General features: G+C 51.3%; 1 protein-coding gene and 2 long non-coding RNA genes across 4 annotated transcripts in view; 2 read left to right on the plus strand and 1 right to left on the minus strand.

Annotated features, from left to right (window-relative positions):
* Positions 1-1,971: 1,971 nt before the first annotated feature.
* Positions 1,972-18,176, plus strand: LOC311423058. Its single transcript, XR_014685560.1, has 4 exons — positions 1,972-2,499; positions 2,973-4,323; positions 6,952-8,969; positions 17,901-18,176. It is a non-coding gene; the product is annotated as an uncharacterized lncRNA (long non-coding RNA).
* LOC311423062 lies at positions 16,345-27,513 on the minus strand. Its single transcript, XR_014685564.1, has 3 exons — positions 27,173-27,513; positions 26,250-26,421; positions 16,345-18,277 (listed from the first exon to the last, which is right to left on the minus strand). It is a non-coding gene; the product is annotated as an uncharacterized lncRNA (long non-coding RNA).
* The window catches only part of LOC311423015 (uncharacterized protein), a 219,465-nt gene continuing 218,964 nt past the window's right edge, over positions 27,018-27,518 (plus strand). For both annotated transcript variants that reach the window (XM_084496600.1, XM_084496601.1), the window contains exon 1: positions 27,018-27,089. In XM_084496600.1, the coding sequence (XP_084352726.1) occupies positions 27,038-27,089 (52 nt within the window). In that variant the 5' untranslated portion in view covers positions 27,018-27,037. The remainder of the gene's footprint in view (positions 27,090-27,518) is intronic.

Genomic DNA, 27,518 nt, shown 5'->3' on the forward strand with positions numbered 1-27,518 from the left:
TCTCTTTCCATCTGCATCATGTTTACAGTTCCTGGGAGCCCTTCCCAGGGGCCCTGTCCAGCAGCTTTGGCATGGAGGGCACCTTGTGCCTGAGTAACAGCTGGCAATGCCAGAGACATCCAGTCCTGCTGAATCCTTTCACTAAGGCCACAAGCAGTCAGAAGGAAGGCACCCTTGGAAGTTTGTGCATGGTCCCCAACCAGGGCACACAGGTGGTGACAGCGTAGGTCACAAGGGGGCTTTGGAGAATGCGGGCAGGCTGGAGAAAGGGTCAGAGCCTCATGATTGTGCAAAGGAGCAAAGAAAAGGCTTTTCCTCTTGGTCAGGAAGCACCCCCAGGATAATGCAGGATGTGGGCTGGCTGCCAAGGAAGCAGACACACAGGAAAGCCTTTTGGGTGCAGGAGGCACCCAGCCACACACGAGCCAGCAGTGTTCACTTGTTGCAAAGGCAGCCAACGGCCTGCAGAGCTGGGAGGGACAGGCGGTGCCATGCGGTTTGTGGGGGCGAGCCGGGGGTACAGTTGCAGCCAAGCTCACCGGGAGACGCTTCTGGTGCTTGGAAGTCCCCTTGCAGGGCTTGGGATTAAATGGCACTGCCCTGAAGGAGTGTCAGAGCAGTTATATTCGGTTTCCTGCATTTTATGTAGTGGTCATGTTTTAAGATCTTGTTGTACAGGCTTTGTCCCAAGCCCAAATCCAGCACAATACTTCAAGCACAGCATTGCTATCTGGTCGAGGGAAGTGATTGTCCTGCTCTACTCTGTACTGGTGTGACCTCACCTCTAGTACTGTGTGCAGTCTTGTGAACCACAGAACAAAAACAATATGAAACTATTGGAGAGTGTCCAGAGAAGGACTACAAAGATGGTGAAGTTCCTTGAGGGGAAGACATTTGAGGAGCGGTCATTTGGCCTGTTCAGCCTGGAAAAGAGACCTCATCATGGTCTCCAGCTTCCTCACGATGGGGAGTAGCGTGGCAGGCTATTCTCTCTGGTAACCAGCGATAGTACACAAGGGAAAGGTGTCAAGTTGCGGGGAGGTTCAGTTTGGATATCAGGAAGCGGTTCTTCACTGAGAGGGTGGTTGCACACTGGAACAGGCTCCACAGGGCTGTAGTCATGGCACCAAGCCTGTCGGAGTTTAAGAAGTTTAATATGCTCTTAGTCATATGAACTTGGGTAGAACTGTGTGGTGCCAATAGTTGGACTCGATTATCCTTATGAGTCCCTTCCAAGTCAGGATATTCAATGATTCTGATTTTACCTTTGGGACCGAGATAATATCCCGGCAAGAAATGTCAGTACTGGCCACTCACTCTAATGATAGCTCTGGAACCTTGAATGATACAGTGACTACACCATTCCTCATCCCACCCCATCAGGACACAGCCAGACTGCTGGGATGCTGCACCACAGGGTTCCTCACCAATTTCTGGGGACTTGCTTACAGAATCACACAGAATCACAGAATTTCTAGGTTGGAAGAGACCTCAAGGTCATCGAGTCCAACCTCCAACCTAACGCTAACAGCCCTCCACTAAACCATATCCCTAAGCTCTACATCTAAGCGTCTTTTGAAAACTTCCAGGGATGGTGACTCCACCACTTCCCTGGGCAGCCTGTTCCAATGCCTCACAACCCTTTCAGTGAAGAAGTTCTTCCTAACATCTAACCTAAAACTCCCCTGGCTCAACTTAAGCCCATTCCCCCTCGTCCTGTCGCCAGGCACGTGGGAGAACAGGCCAGCCCCCACCTCGCTACAGCCTCCCTTGAGGTACCTAAAAAGAGCGATAAGGTCACCCCTGAGCCTCCTCTTCTCCAGGCTGAACAAGCCCAGCTCCCTCAGCCGCTACTCGTAGGACTTGTTCTCCAGGCCCCTCACCAGCTTTGTCGCCCTTCTCTGCACCCGCTCAAGCACCTCGATGTCCTTCTTGTAGCGAGGGCACTACAAGGCAATGTTCCCAGTTGGTATAGGAAAGAAAGAAGAGAGTGGTTAGAAACAGGGTGCAAGTTGTTCCCAGAAGAAAAAGAACCATCCCCAGAGAGAGGAGGACCCCAGGAGGTGATGTAAAACCCCGGTGGAGCATGAGCCCTGAAGACTCTAAATGGGCCATCAGGAGTGTGTAGAACAGCAGAAATTTCTCACTGTAGCGGGGAGGATGCCAATGGAGAATCAGTGCAGGAACAGACCCTTCCGACCATGGGGAGAAAAGAGCCACCATGTTCCCCAGCTGTGCAGATGTTGGCTGCAGAACCAGTACTGTCACTAGTGGAGGAGGACCGCAGCCGGGTATTTCAAGCACTCCAAGCACAAGCATTTTCTCCTCCCCCTTGCATTCTTTGTTCCCCTTGCCGAGTCATTTCCTGCAGCTCTGCTCCCCAGCGGCTCTTGGTGGGGACGTGTGCTCTTCTGAGGCTCTCTCACACATGCCGGAGGATTGGTCTCACAATGCGCCTTGTTTATCTCATCCTCGCTGCCTTCCTGAGGCAACCACTGGGTAAGCATTGCCTGTGGATGGCAGCATGATTCTCCTTCTCTTCAGGAGACCATCACCCCCATCAACAGCTCTCTGCAGGGAGTTGCTCTTGAATTACTGGGAAAATGATGGCTAGTATCAGATCACGCCCGTTTTGCGCTTCATATCTGAAGATGCTCTTACTGCTGGGAAGAAAAATGAAACAGCAGAAAGACCTCCTCTCCTGATCATCTCAGATCTTCTTCCCTTCCTTTCCTGTTGCCAACCATCCATGCCACTCTGCCTCTCTCTTCTGACACTCTGGGCAGTTTCTTCTCCTGAGAGAAGGTACTAAAGACAGCTCTACCCTGGGGGGATGGAAACGGCCCTACCTGTGGGAGCTCTTTGACTGATGGGATCTTGCTGCAGTCCAAGGCAAAGGGAGCCTTCCCATACAAAAGTTTGTTTCTCCTTTAGGTTTCTGTGATCAGTTGGTGACATTTGGTTTCTTTCAGATGCCATGGGGCAGACCTCCGTCACCCAGCTAGAAGGACAAGTCACCGTGGAACAGAAAGAAATGTTCCAGACCACTTGCACGTACCAAACCCCCAGCTTTTATGGTTTATATTGGTACCAGCAGAAGAAGGGACAAGCCCCTCAGCTGGTCACATATCACACCAGAGCAGGCACCAAGCAGAGCGGCCGTTTCACCACAGAGCTGAACACTGTGGGGAAATCCAGTATTCTGTGGCTGAAGGAAGTCGAGCTCTCTGACACCGCCTTCTACCTCTGTGCTGTGCGTGACACCCTGGTGCAGGGAGCTACACTGCCTGTGCAACAACCCTGGATGGGGAGGGGATGTATGTGTGCAAGGCAGAGCTCTGGGATGGGGCCCTGCTCTCTCTTTTGGCTGACTGCTTCCCCTGTGCACTCTGAGATCTGCCAGCCAGATCCAATTTCCCAATGGGACTGGTGTCAGTGGCTTGAAAGGAAGGAGAAGGTGGGGAAAGAGGCCCTGCCCTCAAGGTGTTCTCCCTGTGGGAGGGCTGGATGATGACAGTGGAGTACTGGCACTGCCTGAAGCAGGGCTCATCGCAGCTGCTGACCAGCGGGATTGTGTCAGTGGGCCAGCACAGCATGCATTGGTCATACAGCGACATGTCTTAAGGCTGCAGGTGAACCTGGGAGAGAGGGCAGGCAGGAAGAAGAGCACAGGGAAAAGTGAGGAGCAAAATGTCTTCATTCAGACATGATCCAAAAAGAGTGGTTAGGACCAATAAGGCTGCTGCCTCTCTCTTAGATGAAAATCCAACTCAGCCAGGTCCTACACAGTCTCTGAGTCACACCTTTCCTAATCCCTTTCTCATGACCGCTATCGCCAGGGAGACAGGCTGAGAAATCCTGAGCAACCTGATGTGATGAGACCTGCTCTGAACTCAGGGTTGGAATATGTGCATGCTGGCGGTGCAGCCTGTGATCCTCTGGGAGGGTTTCTCAGATGACCACTGGCTAGGAATATTCAGGAGTCTTGGGGCAACCTGCATAATCACCACATCTCAGCCTTGGTGGGATGCTGATGTCAGATAACTGTTTCTTTTCATTCCCAGTGTGCCGCTTGTTCTCATACTGATATCATTCATAACGTCAAAAGCAGGTGGAGGGAACAGCACCCATGCACACTGCTGCTCTTGTAAAAAGATGCATGAACTCATGGGTCTACACAGTGGCACTCCTGGATGCATACTTGTTAGGGCAGACACCACCGTCGGGGGAGATACCATCCCGAGGGAGTACAACATCCTGAGGACCTCCTGACTCCTAGGACCAGTTGATGAGCTCAGCCTCTCTTCCCCGGGACAGCTTTAGGTGAGATTTGAACACTTGGTTATAAATTTCTCTAGTCTTTGAGCCTTTTAACGCACTAATTTCCAGGCTACACACCTGTGTCACCTGTGTATTTCATGCATGCTAGCTTGCTTTTGCAGACAGTCACTATCACCGACAATCCAAAGAACCTGTGTACCTGTTGCTGTAATAAATTGCACTTGATTGCATTGTTCCTAGTCACGATAGTTCTCGTTAAACACAAGTAGAGTAAGAATGGTAATACGTTATTTGTGAATCTGTGACCGTGGTAGTTCAGTGCTCTGAATCCAACCAGACCCCCAATGGTTAAAGTGTTATTGGTGAATCTGTGATTGTGATAGTTCAGTACCCTGAATCCGACCGGGCCCATAATGGTTAATCGGCTGCACCCCTTAACGCGACAGAGAAATTGGCATAGTCAGCAGGATTGCTATGGATAGACTGCTGCAAAAATACAAATGTGCCCCTTCCCAAGTGGGGAAGGAGTGGGCCCAAAAGTTTTGGAAAGATGAGAAAAAGTTTTAGAGTGCATTGAGCAGTGTCAGGCTTCACGAAAGATTGGTCAAAGAAAGGGTAAAGGTGCGATCTGTCCTGTGTTAGGAGCCTGTTTGTCTTGTGCTCAGCAGGAAGCTAAGGAAACTCCTGCTCCCAAACTGATTTCTTATGTGGAACATACAGCTTTGAAATCAGAGAATGAGGTGTTGAAGTCATCATTGGCCTTTGACAGGGAGGCGGGAAAAACATTAGGAATCAGAGTGGATAAACTTTTGGAAGAAAATAATAAACTTGTGAGTGAGAATAATCATCTTAAACAATTGCTGGAGAGAGTTAGTCATCTGTTAAATAAAGTACAGCCTTCTGCTCCGGTCAAGCAGATTCGTAGATTGCTGCATAGTGCAGAACCTGAAAGCTGGGATGGTGATTTCTGTTCTGATAGTGATGATGGTGTTGAAGAGATTGCTGATTCTGAACCTCAGTCCATTTCCTTGAGACCTTTGTTTAAGACTGAAACTAATGTTGATGATAATGATGAAATCTGCACTACTGTGCGAACGATTCCATGGTCACCAGCAGAGTTGGCTAAAATACAGGAGAAGTTCTCGAGGCAGTCAGGGGAATCAGAAGTTGAGTATGTGTGGCAAGTTTCTCTTGAAGGAGGAGATCGATTTATGTTGAGCGAGGAAGAGGAGGCAGGAGGCTTTTGGGGACGGACCTGGAGTATTTTTAACTGCCACACCAGGAGACCATAATTACTCTATAACTGCACGGGCGGCATACTGGGCAGGTAGTACAGATCCTCAGGAGAGAGGGAAAGCCCTGGAAATTAGAGCCACAAGCTATTCTGACATGGTTGTAGCAGTACAGAAAGCAGCCTGCATTCAGGCGATATATGAAAGGGATGAATTCAGGAAATCCCTGGTGTTAGCTCCTATTGACCCAGCTCGATTAACCCTTCTCGTCTCATTGACGCCCTGATTGTCTTAAGATGTTTGTAGCAAATACCCAGGATCGCATACAAGCTGCCTGTAGGGATGGTGATCGTGGTCGTAGGCAGAATCCAAACTCCCCCATTCCCACCTGGAGTGAATTTATACAAGACATAGATAAATATGGACGCCAAATGGGCTGGATTAGTTCATCCAGCATTAAGTCCCAAGACCACTCTCGGCAAGTCCGCCAAAACCACACTCAAAATCCCAGATACCCCAAATTCAAAGAGAGATTCAAACCTAATAGGGAAAGGAGTCAGTTATGGTGTCAGCAAAAATACTCCTATCCCCGGGGAGGGCAGTGAGCCACCCTGCTCAGCGGGTATTAGCAATTCAACGGCTCTCTAATGAACACTCTGACCCTATCATTGCCATTCCTGTTGAACACCCCAAAATATTGGTAAATTTTCTTATTGACACCAGGACCCATATGTCAGTAATTACATATGAGACAGCACAAACCTTGAGCATGACACCTGGTTAATGCAGGGTTAAATTCACAGGAATTGATGGTGTGGAAAAACAATGCCCCCACTGCAAAAATTTCACTCTGATTGCCAGAGGAACAAAAATTAACCAGGGTAGAAGTATTAGTTAGTGCTGCATATACTAATATTTTAGGATTTGACATACTGCATGGTCGTATGTGGAAACTCACTGATGGAACAGTGTGGAGTTTCACAACACATCAAAGGGATTCAGGCACAGTGAGACTGGTCTGTTACAAACATCCATACCCTTATACCCCGCTAAAATCACTAATGTTCGGCAATATCTGTTGTCAACAGCAGCAGTTATGGGAATTGACGGGGTGGTAAAAGAATTGGAAGAAAGAGGCATTATTAAAAGGACTCACTCACCTTACAATTCACCAGTGTGGCCAGTAAAGAAACCAACCAGGCAGTGGCATCTTACAGTGGATTACAGACAGCAGAATGCTAACACTATACCTTTGACTGCCGCAGTTCCAAACATGGCAGAGACAGCGAAAGCCATCTGTGCACCTAACAGTAGCAATGGTGCTAACTACTCCCAAATATCTCTACGCATGGGAAGTCAAAGCTTGCTATTTCACCCTCTTTCTAACCCTGCCAGCTGAATACAACTGAGCATATTTTATTTTCTTTTGTGTTCACAGGAATCCTGAGTGAACTGTGTATGGACAGCTGGAGGATGACGAATTAACAGTTTAGCAGTTAATGACATGCTTTACCCTGACCTTGATGCAATTACAAACCTTAAAGGAAACTTAGCTACTGTGGTTGTGCACAGAGCTGAGGTGTTTCACAGTGGCATCTAACAATGCATTGTCACAGTATAACACAATCATTGGAACACCTCAGAGCAAAAAGGATCTAAATCTCTCTACTTTAGTTCTACATGGAAAAAAAAAATGTTTTCAAAAGACGAATGGAGTTGGAACAATTCTCTAAGAATGGCTGAACTTCAAGCCACATCTGGCCAGACAATACAAATCAGTTGCTGAACAACTAATGGATCCAGTTACAATAGGCCTACTGAAATTAAGACAGTTTATGCTGATTCTACCAGACCACAAAATTATAGTACTGATTGTACAAAAATAACTGAACCAAATTTTGATTGCTGGTACAATTTTACTTTCACCAAACCTATAATTGTGTACTGTCTTTGGGGTTACAGAGGCACAGAATTACTATTTGAATTTATGGTTAATACAGAAACATCATCGACTGCAAAGGATAAGAAACCTCTGCCCCCGCAGATACGTGAAAATAAACCAACTCAGCCTCCCATTGGTCTAACTCCTTCTGTCTTCAACACAGGTCCTTACATAATTAAAAATGTGAGACAACAACAAATTCTCTTTAACCCTAGTTGGTCCCTAAAAAGGGTAGAGCTAGTGCTGCACATTAATATCTCCAAAATCTACTCAAAATGTACCACCTTTTTGAGAACTGCTTACACCGGCTGCTTAGCATGGTTTCACGGATGTTCTCTGAAACAATCTCGGGGCATGCCACGGGATGCAGCTGGGTCATTGGGAACAGGATTAGGTATATTAAATAGCACTGATGCTGAGGTCCTAATGAGTAGAATAACTGCTACTACAGATGACCTAAGGAAACTGGAATGACCAATAAAATCATCCTTATTGGCCTTAGGAACAAATCAGTGGCTTCTATCAGACATTTTACCCCACTGAAAACAAATTGAAGAAAATGATCATCAATTAATTGTAAACGCCCTTGGAAAAACTCAAGGCAACACCTCCCTTGCCTTGAGCTGCATCCAAGCGCAGTTATGGATACAATCTGTAGCAGCAGCTATCATTAGAGAGGGAAAAGGAAGGAATTTTGCCCACTGAAATTCAAAAATTGATTTGGGATAATGCTTCAGAATTTGAAAAGGAGTTTCAAGCATGGTGGCAATTCGTCAACTTTCCTTTATACTTACCATAAGTAATACCACCATATGCAATGTATATCCAATCATCTCATTAGGACTCAATCATAACTGTTGGAGAGTGTCCAGAGGAGGGCTACGAAGATGGTGAAAGGCCTGGAGGGGAAGACGTACGAAGAACGGCTGAGGTCACTGGGCCTGTTCAGCCTGGAGAAGAGGAGGCTGAGGGGAGACCTCATCACAGTCTACAACTTCCTCGTAAGGGGGTGTCGAGAGGCAGGAGACCTTTTCTCCATTAACACTAGTGACAGGACCCGCGGGAACGGGGTTAAGCTGAGGCAGGGGAAATTTAGGCTGGACGTCAGGAGGGGGTTCTTCACAGAGAGGGTGGTTGCACACTGGAACAGGCTCCCCAGGGAAGTGGTCACTGCACCGAGCCTGTCTGAATTTAAGAAGAGATTGGACTGTGAACTTAGGCACATGGTCTGAACTTTTGGGTAGACCTGTGCGGTGTCAAGAGTTGGACTTGATGATCCTTAAGGGTCCCTTCCAACTCAGGATATTCTATGATTCTATGATAACTAAGGTATGCTTGACTAGAGTCACTCAAGCTCCACTTAAAAGATAGAAAATAATATAAATAGGCATAAGAGAGAGGGGATGTTAGAGAAGATACCACCATCAGGGGAGATACCATCCTGAGGACCTCCTGACTACTAGGACCAGTTGAAGGGCTGAGCCTCTCTTCCCCCTGCATTGGGACACCTTTAGGTGAGATTTGAACACTTGGTTATAAATTTCTCTAGAATCTTTGAGCCTTTTAACGCACTAATTTCCAGGCTGTGCACCTGTGTCACCTGTGTATTTCATGCATGCTAGCTTGCTTTTGCAGACAGTCACTATCACCGGCAATCCAACGTACATGTGTACCTGTTGCTGTAATAAATTGCACTTGATTGCATTGTTCCTAGTCATGATAGTTCTCGTTAAATGCAACTAGAGTAAGAGTGGTAATACGTTATTTGTGAATCTGTGACCGTGGCAGTTCAGTGCTCTGAATCCAACCAGACCCCAATAGTTAAAGCGTTATTGGTGAATCTGTGATTGTGATAGTACAGTACCCCGAATCCGACCAGGCCAATAACGGTAAATCGGCTGCACCCCTTAACGCAACAATACTGAAGTACCGTCAGGCACACACACACACACAGGTGTGCACACACAGTGAAGAGAGCATAGTCTGCTCATGTGAAGCCCAGGGTTGAGATCTTTCTAATGTCTCTGCAGGAACATTCTTGCTTGCTGAGGCCCTGCTGTGTTGTCTGTCCAGAAGATATCGAGTGGTGGAGGACAATGAATCCTGAGCAGCAGCTCCAACTTCTCCTTCCTCCTGCTGCCGCTGTCTTCGCCTAGAGGTGGAGGAAGGTCTATAGAGTGCTTTCTCTTCTTGCTGCCGGGTTTGTCTGATAGCTGAGAGATGCTGCTCTTCATCCTGGACTCAGTCATCGACCTCTCAACACTTGCCTCCTTCCATACAGTTTATCTCTGGCAACCTCCCCTTCACTGACATGTGCCATGTCTTGGTCGGGATGCCTCTTGTGCTTTTAGATGCCTTCTCTGCAGAGAGGACCTTTCTTTCTTACCTTTTAGCTTCCCCCTCCTTCTTTCCTTCCCTAGAATCAGACCTTAACCATTAGGGAGGGGGGCAGAGAGAAAGAACAGCAGGAAGCTGGAAAGAAGAACATGCATGGACACAAGCCTGACTGACAGGTGATGACGGAGGCAGTGAGGACACCAAACCTGGGTACGACTTATGGGCGGTTCATGGGTCTGCGGCTCTCTTTATGCCTGAGAAGTTATCATGTTGGGGACCTTCTCAATGGGGATGCCAAGAAAAGAGGAGGCAAGCAACAAGCATACAGAGACAGGGACCAGGGAAAACAAACACAGAGGCAGTGACAAGAGACAAACCTCACCATTCACACCAGTTGTTGGCCTATCAAGAAGCCACAGGTGCCACTGCCAGGGAGATCAGCCTGGGCCTTGCACCTCCTAAAGCTGTGGGCCAGGGCACAGGCTGGGATGGGTGAGGGACAAACCTCTACAAACCCATGAGGGGAAAGCAGGGCACGTGAAGCTGGGAGGAGCACATGAGGGCAGACAGAGCAAGTGAGTAAAAGGGGCCACTCCATGCACTTGTCTGGTCAGGCCCTGCACCTAAGCACCGTCGTCTGTCCTGTCCTCTTCTGGAATCTTACCTCTGTATAGTCTCGCTCTGTCCCATGTGCACAAGTGATGCAAAGAGAAGGTGCCAGCTGTTGGTGGAGCAGCAGGAGTGGATTTGGTGCCAGGAACTTGAGTCAGACTGGGGCCGAGGTCCCTGGCCTGTGCTTTCAGCTACTAGAACCAGGGGGTCCTCCTGCAGATCCTGGAGAAGGGGAAGCGGGTCTCAGCCTCCCGGCAAATGCGGCAGGAGTGTTTGGGTCTCCAAAAGCAACTACTAGGGGTACCAGCCAGGCTGTATCTTCCTCAAAAGGGGTGTGCATGACCCTGTCTGTGTGTCTCCCTCAAAACGTGCTCAGCTCCAGTACCAGTGGAGCTCCAAGCAATACTGGTCACAGCTGGGAAATCAGTGCTTCACATCACCACACTACCAGTCCAATTACGCCCCGGCCCGCTGCCCTCCGCCTACCCCTCTCGGTAAAGACAGGCTGCTGCTTTCTCTGCTCCCTTTCCCACTCCCCTCTCCTCTCCCGTGCCGAAGGAGCTGCGTCAGCCTTTCCCCGCACGCCTCCGCTGGTATCGGAGCTCCTATACCAGTGGAGCTCCCAGTATTGCCAGCCAACGGACTAGCGCTTGGCAGCATCACGCTACCACGCCCAGTTCAGCCCGGCCCGCTGCCCTCCGCATGTCCCCCTTCCTGGCGACGCTGCAGATGGGCAGCTGCTGTCTCCGCACCCTTCTCCTGTCCCGTGCCGAAGGAGCTGCCTCAGCCTTTCCCCGCACGCCTCCACGCCTCCGCGTCCCGGGCTGGGCTGCAGGACGGGCCGAGCCCCGCGGGCAGCAGCCGAAGCCCTGCCCGCCCACAGGCGCCCAGCACTCGCAGCCCGGGCCAGCCCCCGAGCGGCCCCGGGGCGGAGCTGGCGGCGCCGGGCGGCGGCGGCGGGGAGGAGGCGCCGCGGGCGGAGCAGAGCCGGGGCTGGCGGGGGCAGCGCGGCGCGGGCGGCGGAGCGGCGGGATGCGGCAGGGCTGGGCCGCAGGGCTGGCGGCGCTGGCCGCGGTGCTCCTGGGTGCGCGGGGCTGCCGGCGCCGGGGACGGGACGGGACGGGACGGGGCTGCCCTCGCTTCTGGCCCGCCGGCTTCTTACGGACCTCGCTCCCCTCTGGCCTCCCTCTGCAGCCATCCCGCCTGCCTCCAGCGAGCTCAGCCGGCCGTTGCCTCCCACCTTGCCTTACTCCCTGCCTTCCTCCTCTTTTCGGCACACCCCCACTCATTCCTGCCTACTTCAATTCTCCTCCTGGCTCGGACTCTCCTTCCAAACAGCCCTGCTCCCACCTGGTCCCTAAATAAACCTTCCCAGAGAAATGTCCTTTGTGTGCTTTCTTCTGAGAAAAAGCTTGCATTGGCTATCCACCGTTTTCTTCTGCCCTCTCCACTTTCCTGACATTTTTGGTGGAAGCAAAGCCATTTTATGAGTTTTTTCCTTCTTTTCTTCTTGGCAGTGGCTGCAGGCAGAGCCCAGGTGCAGCAGGAGCCGTTGGCACAAACCAGGGAGGGCACCGGCATCAACATCACCTGCTCACACCCCAACATCCAGTCAAACGACTACATCTACTGGTACCGTCAGCTCCCGGGCCGAGGACCCGCATTCCTCGTGTGGGCTAGTAGTGGGTCCAGAGATGTGAGGAATCCTGCAGGGCGGTTGTCGGTGGCAGGAGACCGCCGGTCCAGCACCCTATTGCTTACCCAGCCTCGTCTTCGGGACTCGGCGGTGTATTACTGCGCCCTGAGAGCCACGGGGAGAGGAGCCGGGGCTGCGGCCGTGCAGGAAGCGTGGCGGGCGGGGCCGGGCGTGATTGGCGGGGTCAAGGCAGGGGCACAGCCCCCAGGGGGCGCTGCCGCTCCGCCCGCCAGGACCACCTCGTCCCGCAGCCCCGGGGGTTTCCCCGCCAGCCGAGCCCCAGCCCAGCGCCGTCCCCACTGAGGCCCTTCGGTTCTTCTGGGTCAGACGCTGGGGGTCACGTGTGGGTCTGACCCATCTGGGTGTGAGGGTTCAGGACGTCACACCCAGCGATGTCGAGAGAGTGGAGGGGCACACCTGACTGCATGAGCTGTGTGCGTTGCACCAGAGAGACCTCCACACAGTCGTGCTCTCGCTGCTTCTTTCAAGTTGCTAACACCTGGCAGAGAGAGGCCTGCACATCGACAGGAGTTGAAATTTGATGCAGAGGTGCAAAGCTTCCTTCTCTTCCCATCTGCACCATGTTTGTGGTTCCTGGGAGCCCTTCCCAGGGGCCCTGTCCAGCAGCTTTGGCATGGAGGGCACCTTGTGCCTGAGTAACAGCTGGCAATGCCAGAGACATCCAGTCCTGCTGAATCCTTTCACTAAGGCCACAAGCAGTCAGAAGGAAGGCACCCTTGGAAGTTTGTGCATGGTCCCCAACCAGGGCACACAGGTGGTGACAGCGTAGGTCACAAGGGGGCTTTGGAGAATGCGGGCAGGCTGGAGAAAGGGTCAGAGCCTCATGATTGTGCAAAGGAGCAAAGAAAAGGCTTTTCCTCTTGGTCAGGAAGCACCCCCAGGATAATGCAGGATGTGGGCTGGCTGCCAAGGAAGCAGACACACAGGAAAGCCTTTTGGGTGCAGGAGGCACCCAGCCACACACGAGCCAGCAGTGTTCACTTGTTGCAAAGGCAGCCAACGGCCTGCAGAGCTGGGAGGGACAGGCGGTGCCATGCGGTTTGTGGGGGCGAGCCGGGGGTACAGTTGCAGCCAAGCTCACCGGGAGACGCTTCTGGTGCTTGGAAGTCCCCTTGCAGGGCTTGGGATTAAATGGCACTGCCCTGAAGGAGTGTCAGAGCAGTTATATTCGGTTTCCTGCATTTTATGTAGTGGTCATGTTTTAAGATCTTGTTGTAAAGGCTTTGACCCAAGCCCAAATCCAGCACAATACTTCAAGCACAGCATTGCTATCTGGTCGAGGGAAGTGATTGTCCTGCTCTACTCTGTGCAGGTGTGACTTCACCTTGAGTACTGTGTGCAGTCTTGTGAACCACAGAACAAAAACAACATGAAACTATTGGAGAGTGTCCAGAGAAGGACTACAAAGATGGTGAAGTTCCTTGAGGGGAAGACATTTGAGGAGCGGTCCTTTGGCCTGTTCAACCTGGAAAAGAGACCTCATCATGGTCTCCAGCTTCCTCACGATGGGGAGTAGAGTGGCAGGCTATTCTCTCTGGTAACCAGCGATAGTACACAAGGGAAAGGTGTCAAGTTGCGGGGAGGTTCAGTTTGGATATCAGGAAGCGGTTCTTCACTGAGAGGGTGGTTGCACACTGGAACAGGCTCCACAGGGCTGTAGTCATGGCACCAAGCCTGTCGGAGTTTAAGAAGTTTAATATGCTCTTAGTCATATGAACTTGGATAGAACTGTGTGGTGCCAATAGTTGGACTCGATTATCCTTATGAGTCCCTTCCAAGACGGGATATTCAATGATTCTGATTTTACCTTTGGGACCGAGATAATGTCCCGGCCAGAAATGTCAGTTCTGGACACTCACTCTAATGATAGCTCTGGAACCTTGAATGATACAGTGACTACACCATTCCTCATCCCACCCCATCAGGACACAGCCAGACTGCTGGGATGCTGCACCACAGGGTTCCTCACCAATTTCTGGGGACTTGCTTACAAGGCAATGTTCCCAGTTGGTATAGGAAAGAAAGAAGAGAGTGGTTAGAAACAGGGTGCAAGTTGTTCCCAGAAGAAAAAGAACCATCCCCAGAGAGAGGAGGACCCCAGGAGGTGATGTAAAACCCCGGTGGAGCATGAGCCCTGAAGACTCTAAATGGGCCATCAGGAGTGTGTAGAACAGCAGAAATTTCTCACTGTAGCGGGGAGGATGCCAATGGAGGATCAGTGCAGGAACAGACCCTTCCGACCATGGGGAGAAAAGAGCCACCATGTTCCCCAGCTGTGCAGATGTTGGCTGCAGAAGCAGTACTGTCACTGCTGGAGAAGGACCCCAGCCGGGTATTTCAAGCACTCCAAGCACAAGCATTTTCTCCTCCCCCTTGCATTCTTTGTTCCCCTTGCCGAGTCATTTCCTGCAGCTCTGCTCCCCAGCGGCTCTTGGTGGGGACGTGTGCTCTTCTGAGGCTCTCTCACACATGCCGGAGGATTGGTCTCACAATGCGCCTTGTTTATCTCATCCTCGCTGCCTTCCTGAGGCAACCACTGGGTAAGCATTGCCTGTGGCCGGTGGCATGGTTCTCCTTCTCTTCAGGAGACCATCACCCCCATCAACAGCTCTCTGCAGGGAGTTGCTCTTGAATTACTGGGAAAATGATGGCTAGTATCAGATCATGCCCATTTTGCGCTTCGTTTCTGAAGATGCTCTTACTGCTGGGAAGAAAAATGAAACAGCAGAAAGACCTCCTCTCCTGATCATCTCAGATCTTCTTCCCTTCCTTTCCTGTTGCCAACCATCCATGCCACTCTGCCTCTCTCTTCTGACACTCTGGGCAGTTTATTCTCCTGAGTGAAGGTACTAAAGACAGCTCTAATCTGGGGGGATGGTAGTGGCCCTACATGTGGGATGTAATAGATATTACCTTGCTCTGGGATTCATGCTAACCTCTGGTCATAGACCTTCTGCCCAAAGATGCCAAAATCCATGGGATTCTTGCTGCAGTCGAAGGCATAAAGATCCTTCCCATCCAGAAGCTTACTTCTCCCCTAGGTTTCTGTGATCAGTTGGTGACATTTGGTTTCTTTCAGATGCCATGGGGCAGATCTCCGTCACCCAGCAAGAAGGACAAGTCACCGTGGAACAGAAAGAAACGTTCCAGACCACTTGCACGTATCAAATCCCCAGCTTATATGCTTTGTATTGGTATCAGCAGAAGAAGGGACAAGCCCCTCAGCTGGTCACATATCACACCGCAGCAGGCACCAAGCAGAGCGACCGTTTCACCACGGAGCTGAACACTGTGAGGAAATCCAGCATTCTGCGGCTGAAGGAAGTTGAGCTCTCTGACAGCGCCTTGTACCTCTGTGCTGTGAGTGACACCCTGGTGCAGGGAGCTACACTGCCTGTGCAACAACCCTGGATGGGGAGGGGATGTGTCTGTGTAAGGCAGAGCTCTGGGATGGAGTCCTCAGCTCTCCCCTGGCAGCGCTGCTTCCCCTGTGCACTCTGAGATCTGCCAGCCAGATCCTCTTTCCCAATGGGACTGGTGTCAGTGGCTTGAAAGGAAGGAGAAGGTGGTGAAAGAGGCCCTGCCCTCAAACTGTTCTCCGTGTGCAGCCATGGACAAAGCAGCTTTTGCCATTTGCTTCGCAAAAAGCTCACTTCTTATTCTGATTTATGTGCTCTGCTCTGCATTGAGGGCAGGAAGCAAGAGGTCAGAGGCTCACCTGAGCATGGCAGTCCCATGCAAAAAGCTTCTTTGTCCTCTGACTTTCCGCATAGGTCTGGTAGGATGGACCGTCCCTGGGTGGGCATTCCCACAGAACATAATGTTGTCAGCACACAGCTTCAACAAGAACAGGATCTCCCAAGCCACCCAGCGAAGTGGAAATCTCTAAGCAGGGAGGAACACAGGAGATGGGACATGGTTTCTTGTGCATTAGACATATCCCTATGACTGTGTCCACCACTACAGAGGTTGGCCGTGCCAGGAAGAGGGCTGGACTGACCGAGAACTGCTTCGTGGTGGGGGAAAGGCCCTGCAGAGCAGCCAGGGTGGGGTTGGGCATTGGATGCTGTCCTTGGATGGTCCTGTGTGATGGTAACTGGGGGTGTGCCAGGGACTGTCATGGTTTAACCCGGCTGGCAGTTAAACACCACACAGCCGTTCACTCACCCTCCCTCCTCTCTCTCTGGGATGGGGGAGAGAAATGGGAAAGTGAAGTCCGTGAGTTGAGATAAAGACAGTTTATTAAGACAGGACAATAATAACAACAATAATAATAATAACAATAATAATAACAATAATGATGATAATAGTACTACTAATAATAATGTGTACAAAACAAGTGATGCACAATGCACTTTCTCACCACCTGCTGACCGATGCCCAGCCTAACCCTGAGCAGTCCAGCCCCCCTCCTGCGGCTAGCCACCCCTATATATTGTTCAGCATGATGGCAGATGGTATGGAATACCCCTTTGACTTAGTTTGGGTCACCTGTCCTGGGTCTGTCCCCTCCTAGCTCCTGCTGCACCCCCAGCCTGCCCATTGGCAGGACAGCGCAAGAAGCTGAGACATCCTTGGCTTGGTGTAAGCACTGCTCTGCAACAATTAAAACATCTGCGTGTTATCAGCCCTCTTCTCATCCTAAGCCAAAACACAGCATTCTACCAGCAACTAGGAAGAAAATTAACTCTGTCCTAACTGAAACCAGGACACCTGGCAACTTGATACCACCAGGAAAAGTTTCATTTGGAGGAAGAGGGTGGGATGCAGAAAACTTTAATGACTATCAACAGGTAAATGAGGCGATTCTAGAGGAGTCTGTCAGTGCAGGCAGCACCAGGAGGTACCAGAAGTCTGCACCTCACAGCTGAGGATGCTGCAATTAGCACCAGACATGGAGGATCCCGCAGCGGTGTTCTGTTGGTAAGAGCTGAGGATGGGGTGTGGCAGAGCCACGATCACAGGAGAGGGCTGGATGATGACAGTGGAGTTCTGGCACTGCCTGAAGCAGGGCTCATCGCAGCTGCTGACCAGCGGGGTTGGGCCACTGAGCCAGCACAGCATGCACTGGTCATACAGCGACATGTCTTAAGGCTGCAGGTGAACCTGGGAGAGAGGGCAGGCAGGAAGAAGAGCACAGGGAAAAGTGAGGAGCAAAATGTCTTCATTCAGACATGATCCAAAAAGAGTGGTTAGGACCAATAAGGCTGCTGCCTCTCTCTTAGATGAAAATCCAACTCAGCCAGGTCCTACACAGTCTCTGAGTCACACCTTTCCTAATCCCTCTCTCATGACCGCCATCGCCAGGGAGACAGGCTGAGAAATCCTGAGCAACCTGATGTGATGAGACCTGCTCTGAACTCAGGGTTGGATTACATGCATGCTGGTGGTGCAGCCTGTGATCCTCTGGGAGGGTTTCTCAGATGACCACTGGCTAGGAATGCTCAGGAGTCTTGGGGCAACCTGCATAATCACCATATCTCAGCCTTGGTGGGACGCTGATGTCAGATCAATGTTTCTGTTAATTCCCAGTGTGCCACTTGTTCTCATACTGATATCACTCATAACATCAAAAGCAGGTGGAGGGAACAGCACTCATGCACACTGCTGCTCTTGTAAAAACATACATGAACTCATTGGTCCACTCACAAACACTCCTGGATACATACTGAGGTACCGTCAACTACACACACACATACCTGTGCACACACAGTGAAGAGAGCAAAATCTGCTCACTTGAAGCCCAGGGTTGGGATCTTACTCTCTACTGTCTCTGCAGGAACATCCTGGCTTGCTGAGGCCCTTCTGTGTTGTCTGTCCAGAAGATATTGAGTGGTGGAGGACAATGAATCCTGAGCAGCAACTCCATCTCCTCCTTCCTCCTGCTGCTGCTGTCTTCTCCTAGGGGTGGGGGAAGGTCTATAGAGTGCTTTCTTTTCTTGCTGCCGGGTTTGTCTGATAGCTGAGAGCTGCTGCTCTTCGTCCTGGACTCAGTCATTGACCTCTTCATCCCTATTGAAAATACACCTGTGATGGTGATGGTGGTGCCCAACCAGCACTTGCATCCTTCTGTGTAGTTTGTCTTTGGCAACCTCCCCTTCACTGATATGCGCCATGTCTTGGTCGGGATGCCTCTTATGCTTATAGATGCCTTCTCTACAAGCATTAGGGAGGGGGGCAGAGAGAAAGAACAGCAGGAAGCTGGAAAGAAGTACATGCACGGACACAAGCCTGACTGACAGATGATGAGGGAGGCAGTGAGGAGACCAAATCTGGGCATTTGCACGACTTGTGGGTGGTTCATGGGTCTGCGGCTCTGTTTATGCCTCAGAAGTTATCACATTAGGGATCTTCTCAATGGGGATGTGTCCTGGTTTCAGTTAGCACAGAATTAATTTTCTTCCTAGTAGCTGGTGGAATGCTGTGTTTTGGCTTAGAATGAGAAGAGTGCTGATAACACCCCGATGCTTTAATTGTTGCAGAGCAGTGCTTATACTAAGCCAAGGACATCTCAGCCTTTGCTCTGTCCTGCCAACGGGCAGGCTGGGGGGGTGCAGTAAGAGCTGGGAGGGGACAGACCCAGGACAGGTGACCCAAACTAGCCAAAGGGGTATTCCATACCATCTGACGTCATGCTAAACAATATATAGGGGTGGCTAGCCGGGGGGAGGGGGCCGGACTGCTCGGGGTTAAGCTGGGCATCGGTCAGCGGGTGGTGAGCAATTGCATTGTGCATCACTTGTTTGTACATATTATTAGTAGTAGTACTATTATCATCATTGTATTATTATTATTATTATTATTATTATTATTATTATTTTCCTGTCTTATTAAACTGTCTTCATCTCAACTCACGAGCTTCACTTTCCATTTCTCTCCCCCGTCCCAGAGAGGGAGGGGGGAGGGTGAGCGAACGGCTGCGTGGTGTTTAGCTGCCAGCCGGGTTAAACCACGACAGTCTTTTTGGCGCCCAACGTGGGGCTCGAAAGGTTGAGATAACGGCAGATCTGACCAGAGTGTGTTAAACTAAAATTGGTATAAGTATTAGACCTGCTTAATAGTCACTTGTCATAATGCTGATTACTTTAATCTCAACTGTGCTGCGCCTGTTTTCCAAATTGAGTATTATAGCACGTTATTTTCCGTATGTGCTCTCTGTCATGTTGTTTATCCTCTCCGGGCCCTGGTTTCAGACCGTTATGGTACTGTGTGTTGTATCAGTGGCTTATGAGATGATGAAATATCTGGCCATGACTCTAACCTGGTATTTGTACTCAGTAACATCTTCGATTCTATACTTTGGAAACTGTATTTTGGAAACTATTAGCAATTGTATCTGTTGCCTTTTTTCATTAGGGAGTCAATCTGTGGAGGGGAAAGGGGAAGATAATTTTTCTTACTTAATCACTCTCCCTTTCTCCTTCACCACCCCTGTACCCTCCTTGATCACTCTCCCTTCCTCCTTCACCACCCTCTTATCCTCCGAGTTTATTACAATAGCTCTCCAAGATATTGAATATCCTTGGGATACTCAGACCAGCATAGTCCTGTTGTTCTGCCTCCTGAATGCACTTCAAGTTCTGCTTAAAGTTAAACAACTACTTAGGAAGCTCATCCGGAGATCTGCCCGGAGGCAGTATAGTTGTGGGTGGCAGGGAGTATGGGTGGATATGGGCAGGCATCTAGAGCAGTTGGCACCCCCAGTGTGTTGGAAATTCACCCCTGAACAATGGCAAAATCCTCAAAAACTGGCAGAATGCTTGAAAAAAAGGTGTAATGATTCTGGCAGTTCCAAAGTAACACAAATCATTGTAACGTGCTGGGGCCTGGCTCATGCCTATCGAGCTGCCATTGATACTGCTGTCAACTTAGTGACAGACCCTGCGGCCACTCCAAACCCTGTGACAGATCCAACGGCCACTGTGACCCCTACGGTGGATTCTGCAGCCGCTCCAGTCCCAGCTCCTGCAGCCGCTCCAGTCCCAGCTCCTGCAGCCGCTCCAGTCCCAGCTCCTGCAGCCGCTCCAGTCCCAGCTCCTGCAGCCGCTCCAGTCCCAGCTCCTGAAGCTGCTCCAGCTCCAGCTCCTGCAGCCGCTCCAGTCCCAGTTCCTGCAGCCGCTCCAGTCCCAGTTCCTGCAGCCGCTCCAGTCCCAGTTCCTGCAGCCGCTCCAGTCCCAGCTCCTGCAGCCGCTCCAGTCCCAGCTCCTGCAGCCGCTCCAGTCCCAGCTCCTGCAGCCGCTCCAGTCCCAGCTCCTGCAGCCGCTCTAGTCCCAGCTCCTGCAGCCGCTCCAGCTCCAGCTCCTGCAACTGCTCCAGTCCCAGCTCCTGAAGCTGCTCCAGCTCCAGCTCCTGCAGCTGCTCCAGTCCCAGTTCCTGCAGTCGCTCCAGTTCCAGCTCCGGCCGCTACTCCAGTCCCAGTTCCTGCAACTGCTCCAGTCCCAGCTCCTGAAGCCGCTCCAGCTCCAGCTCCTGAAGCCGCTCCAGCTCCAGCTCCTACTGCTGCTCCAGTCCCAGCTCCTGCAACTGCTCCAGCTCCAACTCCAGCTCCTGTAGCCGCTCCAGCTCCTGTGGCCGTGTCAGAGAAACGAGCTGTAGCAGTGCAAGTTGACCCTGCAGAGGGCATTCCAACCCCTGTGGCAGACCCTGTAACAAAGTCAGAGAAACGAGCAGTAGCAGTGCAAGCTGCCCCTGTAGAGAAGGTGAAAATATGGTATAGAAATTCAAGTCGTTTAGAACGCAGAGAGTCTTCTGCCAATCCAGGTAAGGCTTCTGCCAAAACTAAGTATAGAGATGACGAAGATGATGACGACGCTGGGCCGTCAAGGATTCAGGAGGAGGAAGATGAGGATGCCGAAAGAGCAACAGTAACTACCCGAAGCCTAAACGAGCGCGAGCTACGAGATGTGCGAAAAGATTTTGGTCGCTGTATAGGTGAGCAGCTTGTCACCTGGCTGCTCCGGTGCTGGGACTCTGGAGCCAATTGTGTGGAATTAGACGGCAGGGAAGCCAAGCGGCTGGGATCCCTTGCTCGAGACGCCGGCATTGACAAAGCAATTGCAGATGGAGCACGACCCACCAGCCTCTGGAGGCGTCTCCTCTCAGCTGTGAGGGAAAGGTATCCCTTCAAGGAAGATATTTTATGTCTACCAGGCAAGTGGACCACTATGGAGAAGGGAATCCAGTACCTGAGGGAATTAGCCGTACGGGAAGTGATTTATGAGGATCCAGACCTCAAACAAACATCCACAGATCCAGATGAAGTCAAGTGTACACGACCCATGTGGCGGAAGTTTGTACGGAGTGCACCATCATCATATGCCAGCTCATTGGCAATAATGGCCTGGAAAGAGGATGAGGAACCCACAGTGGGTGAAGCGGCTAAACAACTCCGGCAGTACGAAGAAAGTCTCTCCTCTTCCTTACAGGCCTGCGTCTCAGCTGTGGAGAAACTTTCTGAAAAGGTTCACCAACTTGAAGAGAATCTATTGTCCTCCCCACCTGAACCAACCAGTGCCCACCGACCAAAGGAGAACATTTGGGAGAAACTTTCTGAAAAGGTTCACCAACTTGAAGAGAGATTATTCTCCTTCGCACCTGTACAAAGCAGTGTCTCAGCTGTCAGGGGTAGGCGTTCACCCACACAAGGAAGACGATATGGTGGGTACTCACCCCGTGCCACCCTGTGGTTTTACTTACGAGACCATGGAGAGGACATGAGAAAATGGGATGGAAAATCTACCGCGACCCTAGAGGCACGGGTACGTGAGTTGCAAAAGAAAACAATCAGGAAAAAGGGATTCTCCGAAAAGTTTGCTGCTCCAACTTCCAGCAGACAGTCCTTCAAACACAGAAACGAGGAAGATTCTGACCAGGATTAGGGGGGCCCTGCCTCCAGCCAGGGGGAGGAAAGGGACAATCGAGTTTATTGGACTGTGTGGATTCGATGGCCTGGCACATCACGCGCACAGAAGTATAAGGCTTTAGTAGACACCGGTGCACAATGTACTATAATGCCATCGAGCTATAAAGGACCAGAGCCCATCTATATTTGTGGAGTGACAGGGGGATCTCAGCAGTTGACTGTATTGGAGGCTGAAGTGAGTCTGACTGGGAATGAGTGGGAAAAGCACCGCATTGTGACTGGTCCGGATGCTCCATGTATCCTTGGCATAGACTATCTTAGAAGAGGATACTGCAAGGACCCAAAAGGGTTCCGGTGGGCTTTTGGTATTGCTGCCTTAGAGACAGAGGGCATTAAACAATTATCTACCTTGCCTGGTCTCTCAGAGGACCCCTCTGTTGTGGGGTTGCTGAGGGTCGAAGAACAGCAAGTGCCAATTGCTACCACAACTGTGCACCGGCGGCAATATCGCACCAACCGAGACTCCCTGATTCCCATCCATAAGCTAATTCGTCAATTGGAGAGCCAAGGAGTGATCAGCAAGACTCATTCACCTTTCAATAGTCCCATATGGCCAGTGCGAAAGTCTAATGGCGAGTGGAGACTAACAGTGGACTATCGCGGCCTGAACGAAGTCACGCCACCACTGAGTGCTGCAGTGCCGGACATGCTGGAACTTCAGTATGAACTTGAATCGAAGGCAGCCAAGTGGTACGCCACAATTGATATCGCTAATGCATTTTTCTCCATCCCTCTAGCAGCAGAGTGCAGGCCACAATTTGCCTTCACTTGGAGGGGAGTCCAATATACTTGGAATAGGCTGCCCCAGGGGTGGAAACACAGCCCTACCATTTGCCATGGGCTGATCCAGTCTGCACTAGAGCAGGGGGAAGCTCCTGAACACCTGCAGTACATCGATGACATTATTGTGTGGGGTGACACAGCAGAGGAAGTTTTCGAGAAAGGGAAGAAAATAGTCCAAATCCTTCTGAAAGCCGGTTTTGCCATAAAACAAAATAAAGTCAAAGGACCTGCACGGGAGATCCAGTTTTTAGGAATAAAATGGCAAGATGGACGTCGTCAAATCCCAATGGATGTGATCAACAAAATAACAGCTATGTCTCCACCAACTAACAAAAAAGAAACACAGACTTTCCTAGGTGTTGTGGGGTTTTGGAGAATGCACATCCCAAATTACAGTCTGATTGTAAACCCACTCTACCAAGTAACTCGTAAGAAGAATGAGTTTGAATGGGGCCCTGAACAACGACAAGCCTTTGAACAAATCAAGCAGGAAATAGTCCATGCAGTAGCCCTTGGGCCAGTTCGAACAGGACCAGATGTAAAGAATGTGCTCTACACTGCAGCCGGGGAGAACGGCCCCACCTGGAGCCTCTGGCAGAAAGAACCTGGGGAAACTCGAGGTCGGCCTCTGGGGTTTTGGAGTCGGGGATACAGAGGATCTGAGGCCCGCTATACTCCAACTGAAAAGGAGATATTGGCAGCATATGAAGGAGTTCGATCTGCTTCGGAGGTGGTCGGTACTGAAGCGCAGCTCCTCCTAGCACCCCGATTACCGGTACTAGGCTGGATGTTCAAGGGAAGGGTCCCCTCTACGCATCATGCAACTGATGCTACATGGAGCAAGTGGGTTGCACTGATTACTCAGCGGGCTCGAATAGGAAACCCCAGTCGCCCAGGAATATTGGAAGTGATCATGGACTGGCCAGAAGGCAAATACTTTGGGATATCATCAGAGGAGGAGGTGGGTCGTGCTGAAGAAGCCCCACTGTACAACCAGTTGCCAGAGAATGAAAAGAAATATGCCCTGTTCACTGATGGGTCCTGTCGTATTGTGGGGAAGCATCGGAGATGGAAGGCTGCTGTATGGAGTCCTACGCGACGAGTTGCAGAAGCTGCTGAGGGAGAAGGTGAATCGAGTCAGTTTGCAGAAGTGAAAGCCATTCAGCTGGCTTTAGACATTGCTGAACGAGAAAAATGGCCAGTTCTCTATCTCTACACCGATTCATGGATGGTAGCAAATGCCCTGTGGGGATGGTTACAGCAATGGAAGCAAAACAACTGGCAGCGTAGGGGCAAACCTATCTGGGCTGCTGCATTGTGGCAAGATATTGCTGCTCGGGTAGAGAACCTGGCTGTGAAAGTACGCCACGTAGATGCTCATGTGCCCAAGAATCGGGCTACTGAAGAACATCAAAACAACCAGCAGGTGGATCAGGCTGCTAAGATTGAAGTAGCTCAGGTGGACCTGGATTGGCAGCATAAAGGTGAATTATTTATAGCCCGATGGGCCCATGACACCTCAGGCCATCAAGGTAGAGATGCAACATACAGATGGGCTCGTGATCGAGGGGTGGACTTGACCATGGACGCTATAGCACAGGTTATTCATGACTGTGAAACATGTGCTGCAATCAAGCAAGCCAAACGGTCAAAGCCTCTTTGGTATGGAGGACGATGGCTGAAATATAAATATGGAGAGGCCTGGCAGATTGATTACATCACACTCCCTCAAACTCGCAATGGCAAGCGCCACGTACTTACAATGGTGGAAGCAACCACCGGATGGCTGGAAACATATCCTGTGCCTCATGCTACCGCCCGGAACACCATCCTGGGCCTTGAAAAGCAAGTCCTATGGCGACATGGCACCCCAGAAAGAATAGAATCAGACAATGGGACTCACTTCCAAAACAACCTTATAGACACTTGGGCCAAAGAACATGGTATTGAATGGGTGTATCACATCCCCTATCATGCACCAGCCTCCGGGAAAGTTGAACGATACAATGGCCTGTTAAAGACTACCTTGAAAGCAATGGGCGCTGGGACGTTCAAAAACTGGGATACGCATTTGGCAAAGGCCACCTGGTTAGTCAATACTAGGGGATCTACCAACCGAGCTGGACCTGCCCAATCAAACCTGTTACGTACTGTAGATGGGGATAAAGTTCCTGTAGTGCATGTAAAAAATATGCTGGGTAAAACAGTCTGGGCTACTCCTGCCTCAGGAAAAGGCAAACCTATTCGTGGAATTGTTTTCGCTCAGGGACCTGGATATACTTGGTGGGTGATGCAAAAGAACGGAGAGGTCCGGTGTGTACCTCAAGGAGATTTAATACTGGGTGAGAATAGCCCATGAACTGAATTGCACCATGTTAAATAGTATATTATACTGTATGTTATCACTACCATGATTACTATAGGTGACTAATTAGAATGTATGGAAAAGAGTGTAAACTGAGCATGACATAAATGGTATGGAATAAGGGGTGGATAGATGTCCTGGTTTCAGTTAGCACAGAATTAATTTTCTTCCTAGTAGCTGGTGGAATGCTGTGTTTTGGCTTAGAATGAGAAGAGTGCTGATAACACCCCGATGCTTTAATTGTTGCAGAGCAGTGCTTATACTAAGCCAAGGACATCTCAGCCTTTGCTCTGTCCTGCCAACGGGCAGGCTGGGGGGGTGCAGTAAGAGCTGGGAGGGGACAGACCCAGGACAGGTGACCCAAACTAGCCAAAGGGGTATTCCATACCATCTGACGTCATGCTAAACAATATATAGGGGTGGCTAGCCGGGGGGAGGGGGCCGGACTGCTCGGGGTTAAGCTGGGCATCGGTCAGCGGGTGGTGAGCAATTGCATTGTGCATCACTTGTTTGTACATATTATTAGTAGTAGTACTATTATCATCATTGTATTATTATTATTATTATTATTATTATTATTATTATTATTTTCCTGTCTTATTAAACTGTCTTCATCTCAACTCACGAGCTTCACTTTCCATTTCTCTCCCCCGTCCCAGAGAGGGAGGGGGGAGGGTGAGCGAACGGCTGCGTGGTGTTTAGCTGCCAGCCGGGTTAAACCACGACAGGATGCTAAGAAAAGAGGAGGCAAGCAACAAGCATACAGAGACAGGGACCAGGGAAAACAAACACAGAGGCAGTGACAAGAGACAAACCTCACCATTCACACCAGTTGTTGGCCTATCAAGAAGCCACAGGTGGCACTACCAGGGAGATCAGCCTGGGCCTTGCACCTCTTACAGCTGTGGGCCAGGACACAGGCTGGGATGGGTGAGGGACAAACCTATACAAACCCATGAGGGGACAGCAGGGCATGTGAAGCTGGGAGGAGCACACGAGGGCAGATAGAGCAGGGTGTAAAAGGGGACACTCCATGCACTTGTCTACTCAGAGATTACCTCTGTATAGTCTCGCTCTGTCCCATGTGCACATGTGCTGCAAGGAGAAAGTGTCAGGTCGTGGTGGAGCAGCAGGAGTGGATTTGGTGCCAGGAACTTGAGTCAGACTTGGGCTGAGGTCGCCCCTGGCCTGTGCTTTCAGCTACTGGAACCAGGGGGTCCTCCTGCAGATCTTGGAGAAGGGAACCGTGTCTCAGCCTCCAGGCAAATGCGGCAGGAATGTTTGGGTCTCCAAAAGCAACTACTAGGGGTACCAGCCTGGCTGTATCTTTCCCAAATGGGGTGTGCATTACTCTGTCTGTGTGTGTCCCTCAAAACGTGCTCAGCTCCGATACCAGTGGAGCTCCAAACACTACCGGCCACAGCTGGGAAACCAGTGCTTCGCATCACCACACTACCAGACCGAGTACACCCCGGCCCGCTGCCCTCCGCCTGCCCCTCTTGCTGCAGATGGGCAGCTGCTTTCTCCGCTCCCTCTCCCTTTCCCATTCCCATTCCCTCTCCTCTCCCCTCTCCTCTCCCGTGCCGAAGGAGCTGCCTCAGCCTTTCCCCGCACGCCTCCACGCCTCCGCGTCCCGGGCTGGGCTGCAGGACGGGCCGAGCCCCGCGGGCAGCAGCCGAAGCCCTGCCCGCCCACAGGCGCCCAGCACTCGCAGCCCGGGCCAGCCCCCGAGCGGCCCCGGGGCGGAGCTGGCGGCGCCGGGCGGCGGCGGCGGGGAGGAGGCGCCGCGGGCGGAGCAGAGCCGGGGCTGGCGGGGGCAGCGCGGCGCGGGCGGCGGAGCGGCGGGATGCGGCAGGGCTGGGCCGCAGGGCTGGCGGCGCTGGCCGCGGTGCTCCTGGGTGCGCGGGGCTGCCGGCGCCGGGGACGGGACGGGACGGGACGGGACGGGGCTGCCCTCGCTTCTGGCCCGCCGGCTTCTTACGGACCTCGCTCCCCTCTGGCCTCCCTCTGCAGCCATCCCGCCTGCCTCCAGCGAGCTCAGCCGGCCGTTGCCTCCCACCTTGCCTTACTCCCTGCCTTCCTCTCCTCCTTTCGGCACACCCCCACTCATTCCTGCCTGCTTCCCTTCTCCTCCTGGCTCGGACTCTCCTCCCAAACAGTCCTGCTCCGACTTGGTCCCCTAATAACCATTCCCAGTGAAATGCCTTTGTATGCTTTTTTCTGAGAAAAAGCTCGCATCAGCTGTCAACTGTTTTCTCCCCTCTCGCCCAGCGTGATATTTTTGGTGCAGCAAATACCTTTTCTGAGTTTTCTCCTGCTTTCTTTCT

The sequence above is a fragment of the Aythya ferina genome (genome assembly GCF_964211825.1).
Source record: "Aythya ferina genome assembly, chromosome: 23".
NCBI lineage: Eukaryota > Metazoa > Chordata > Aves > Anseriformes > Anatidae > Aythya > Aythya ferina.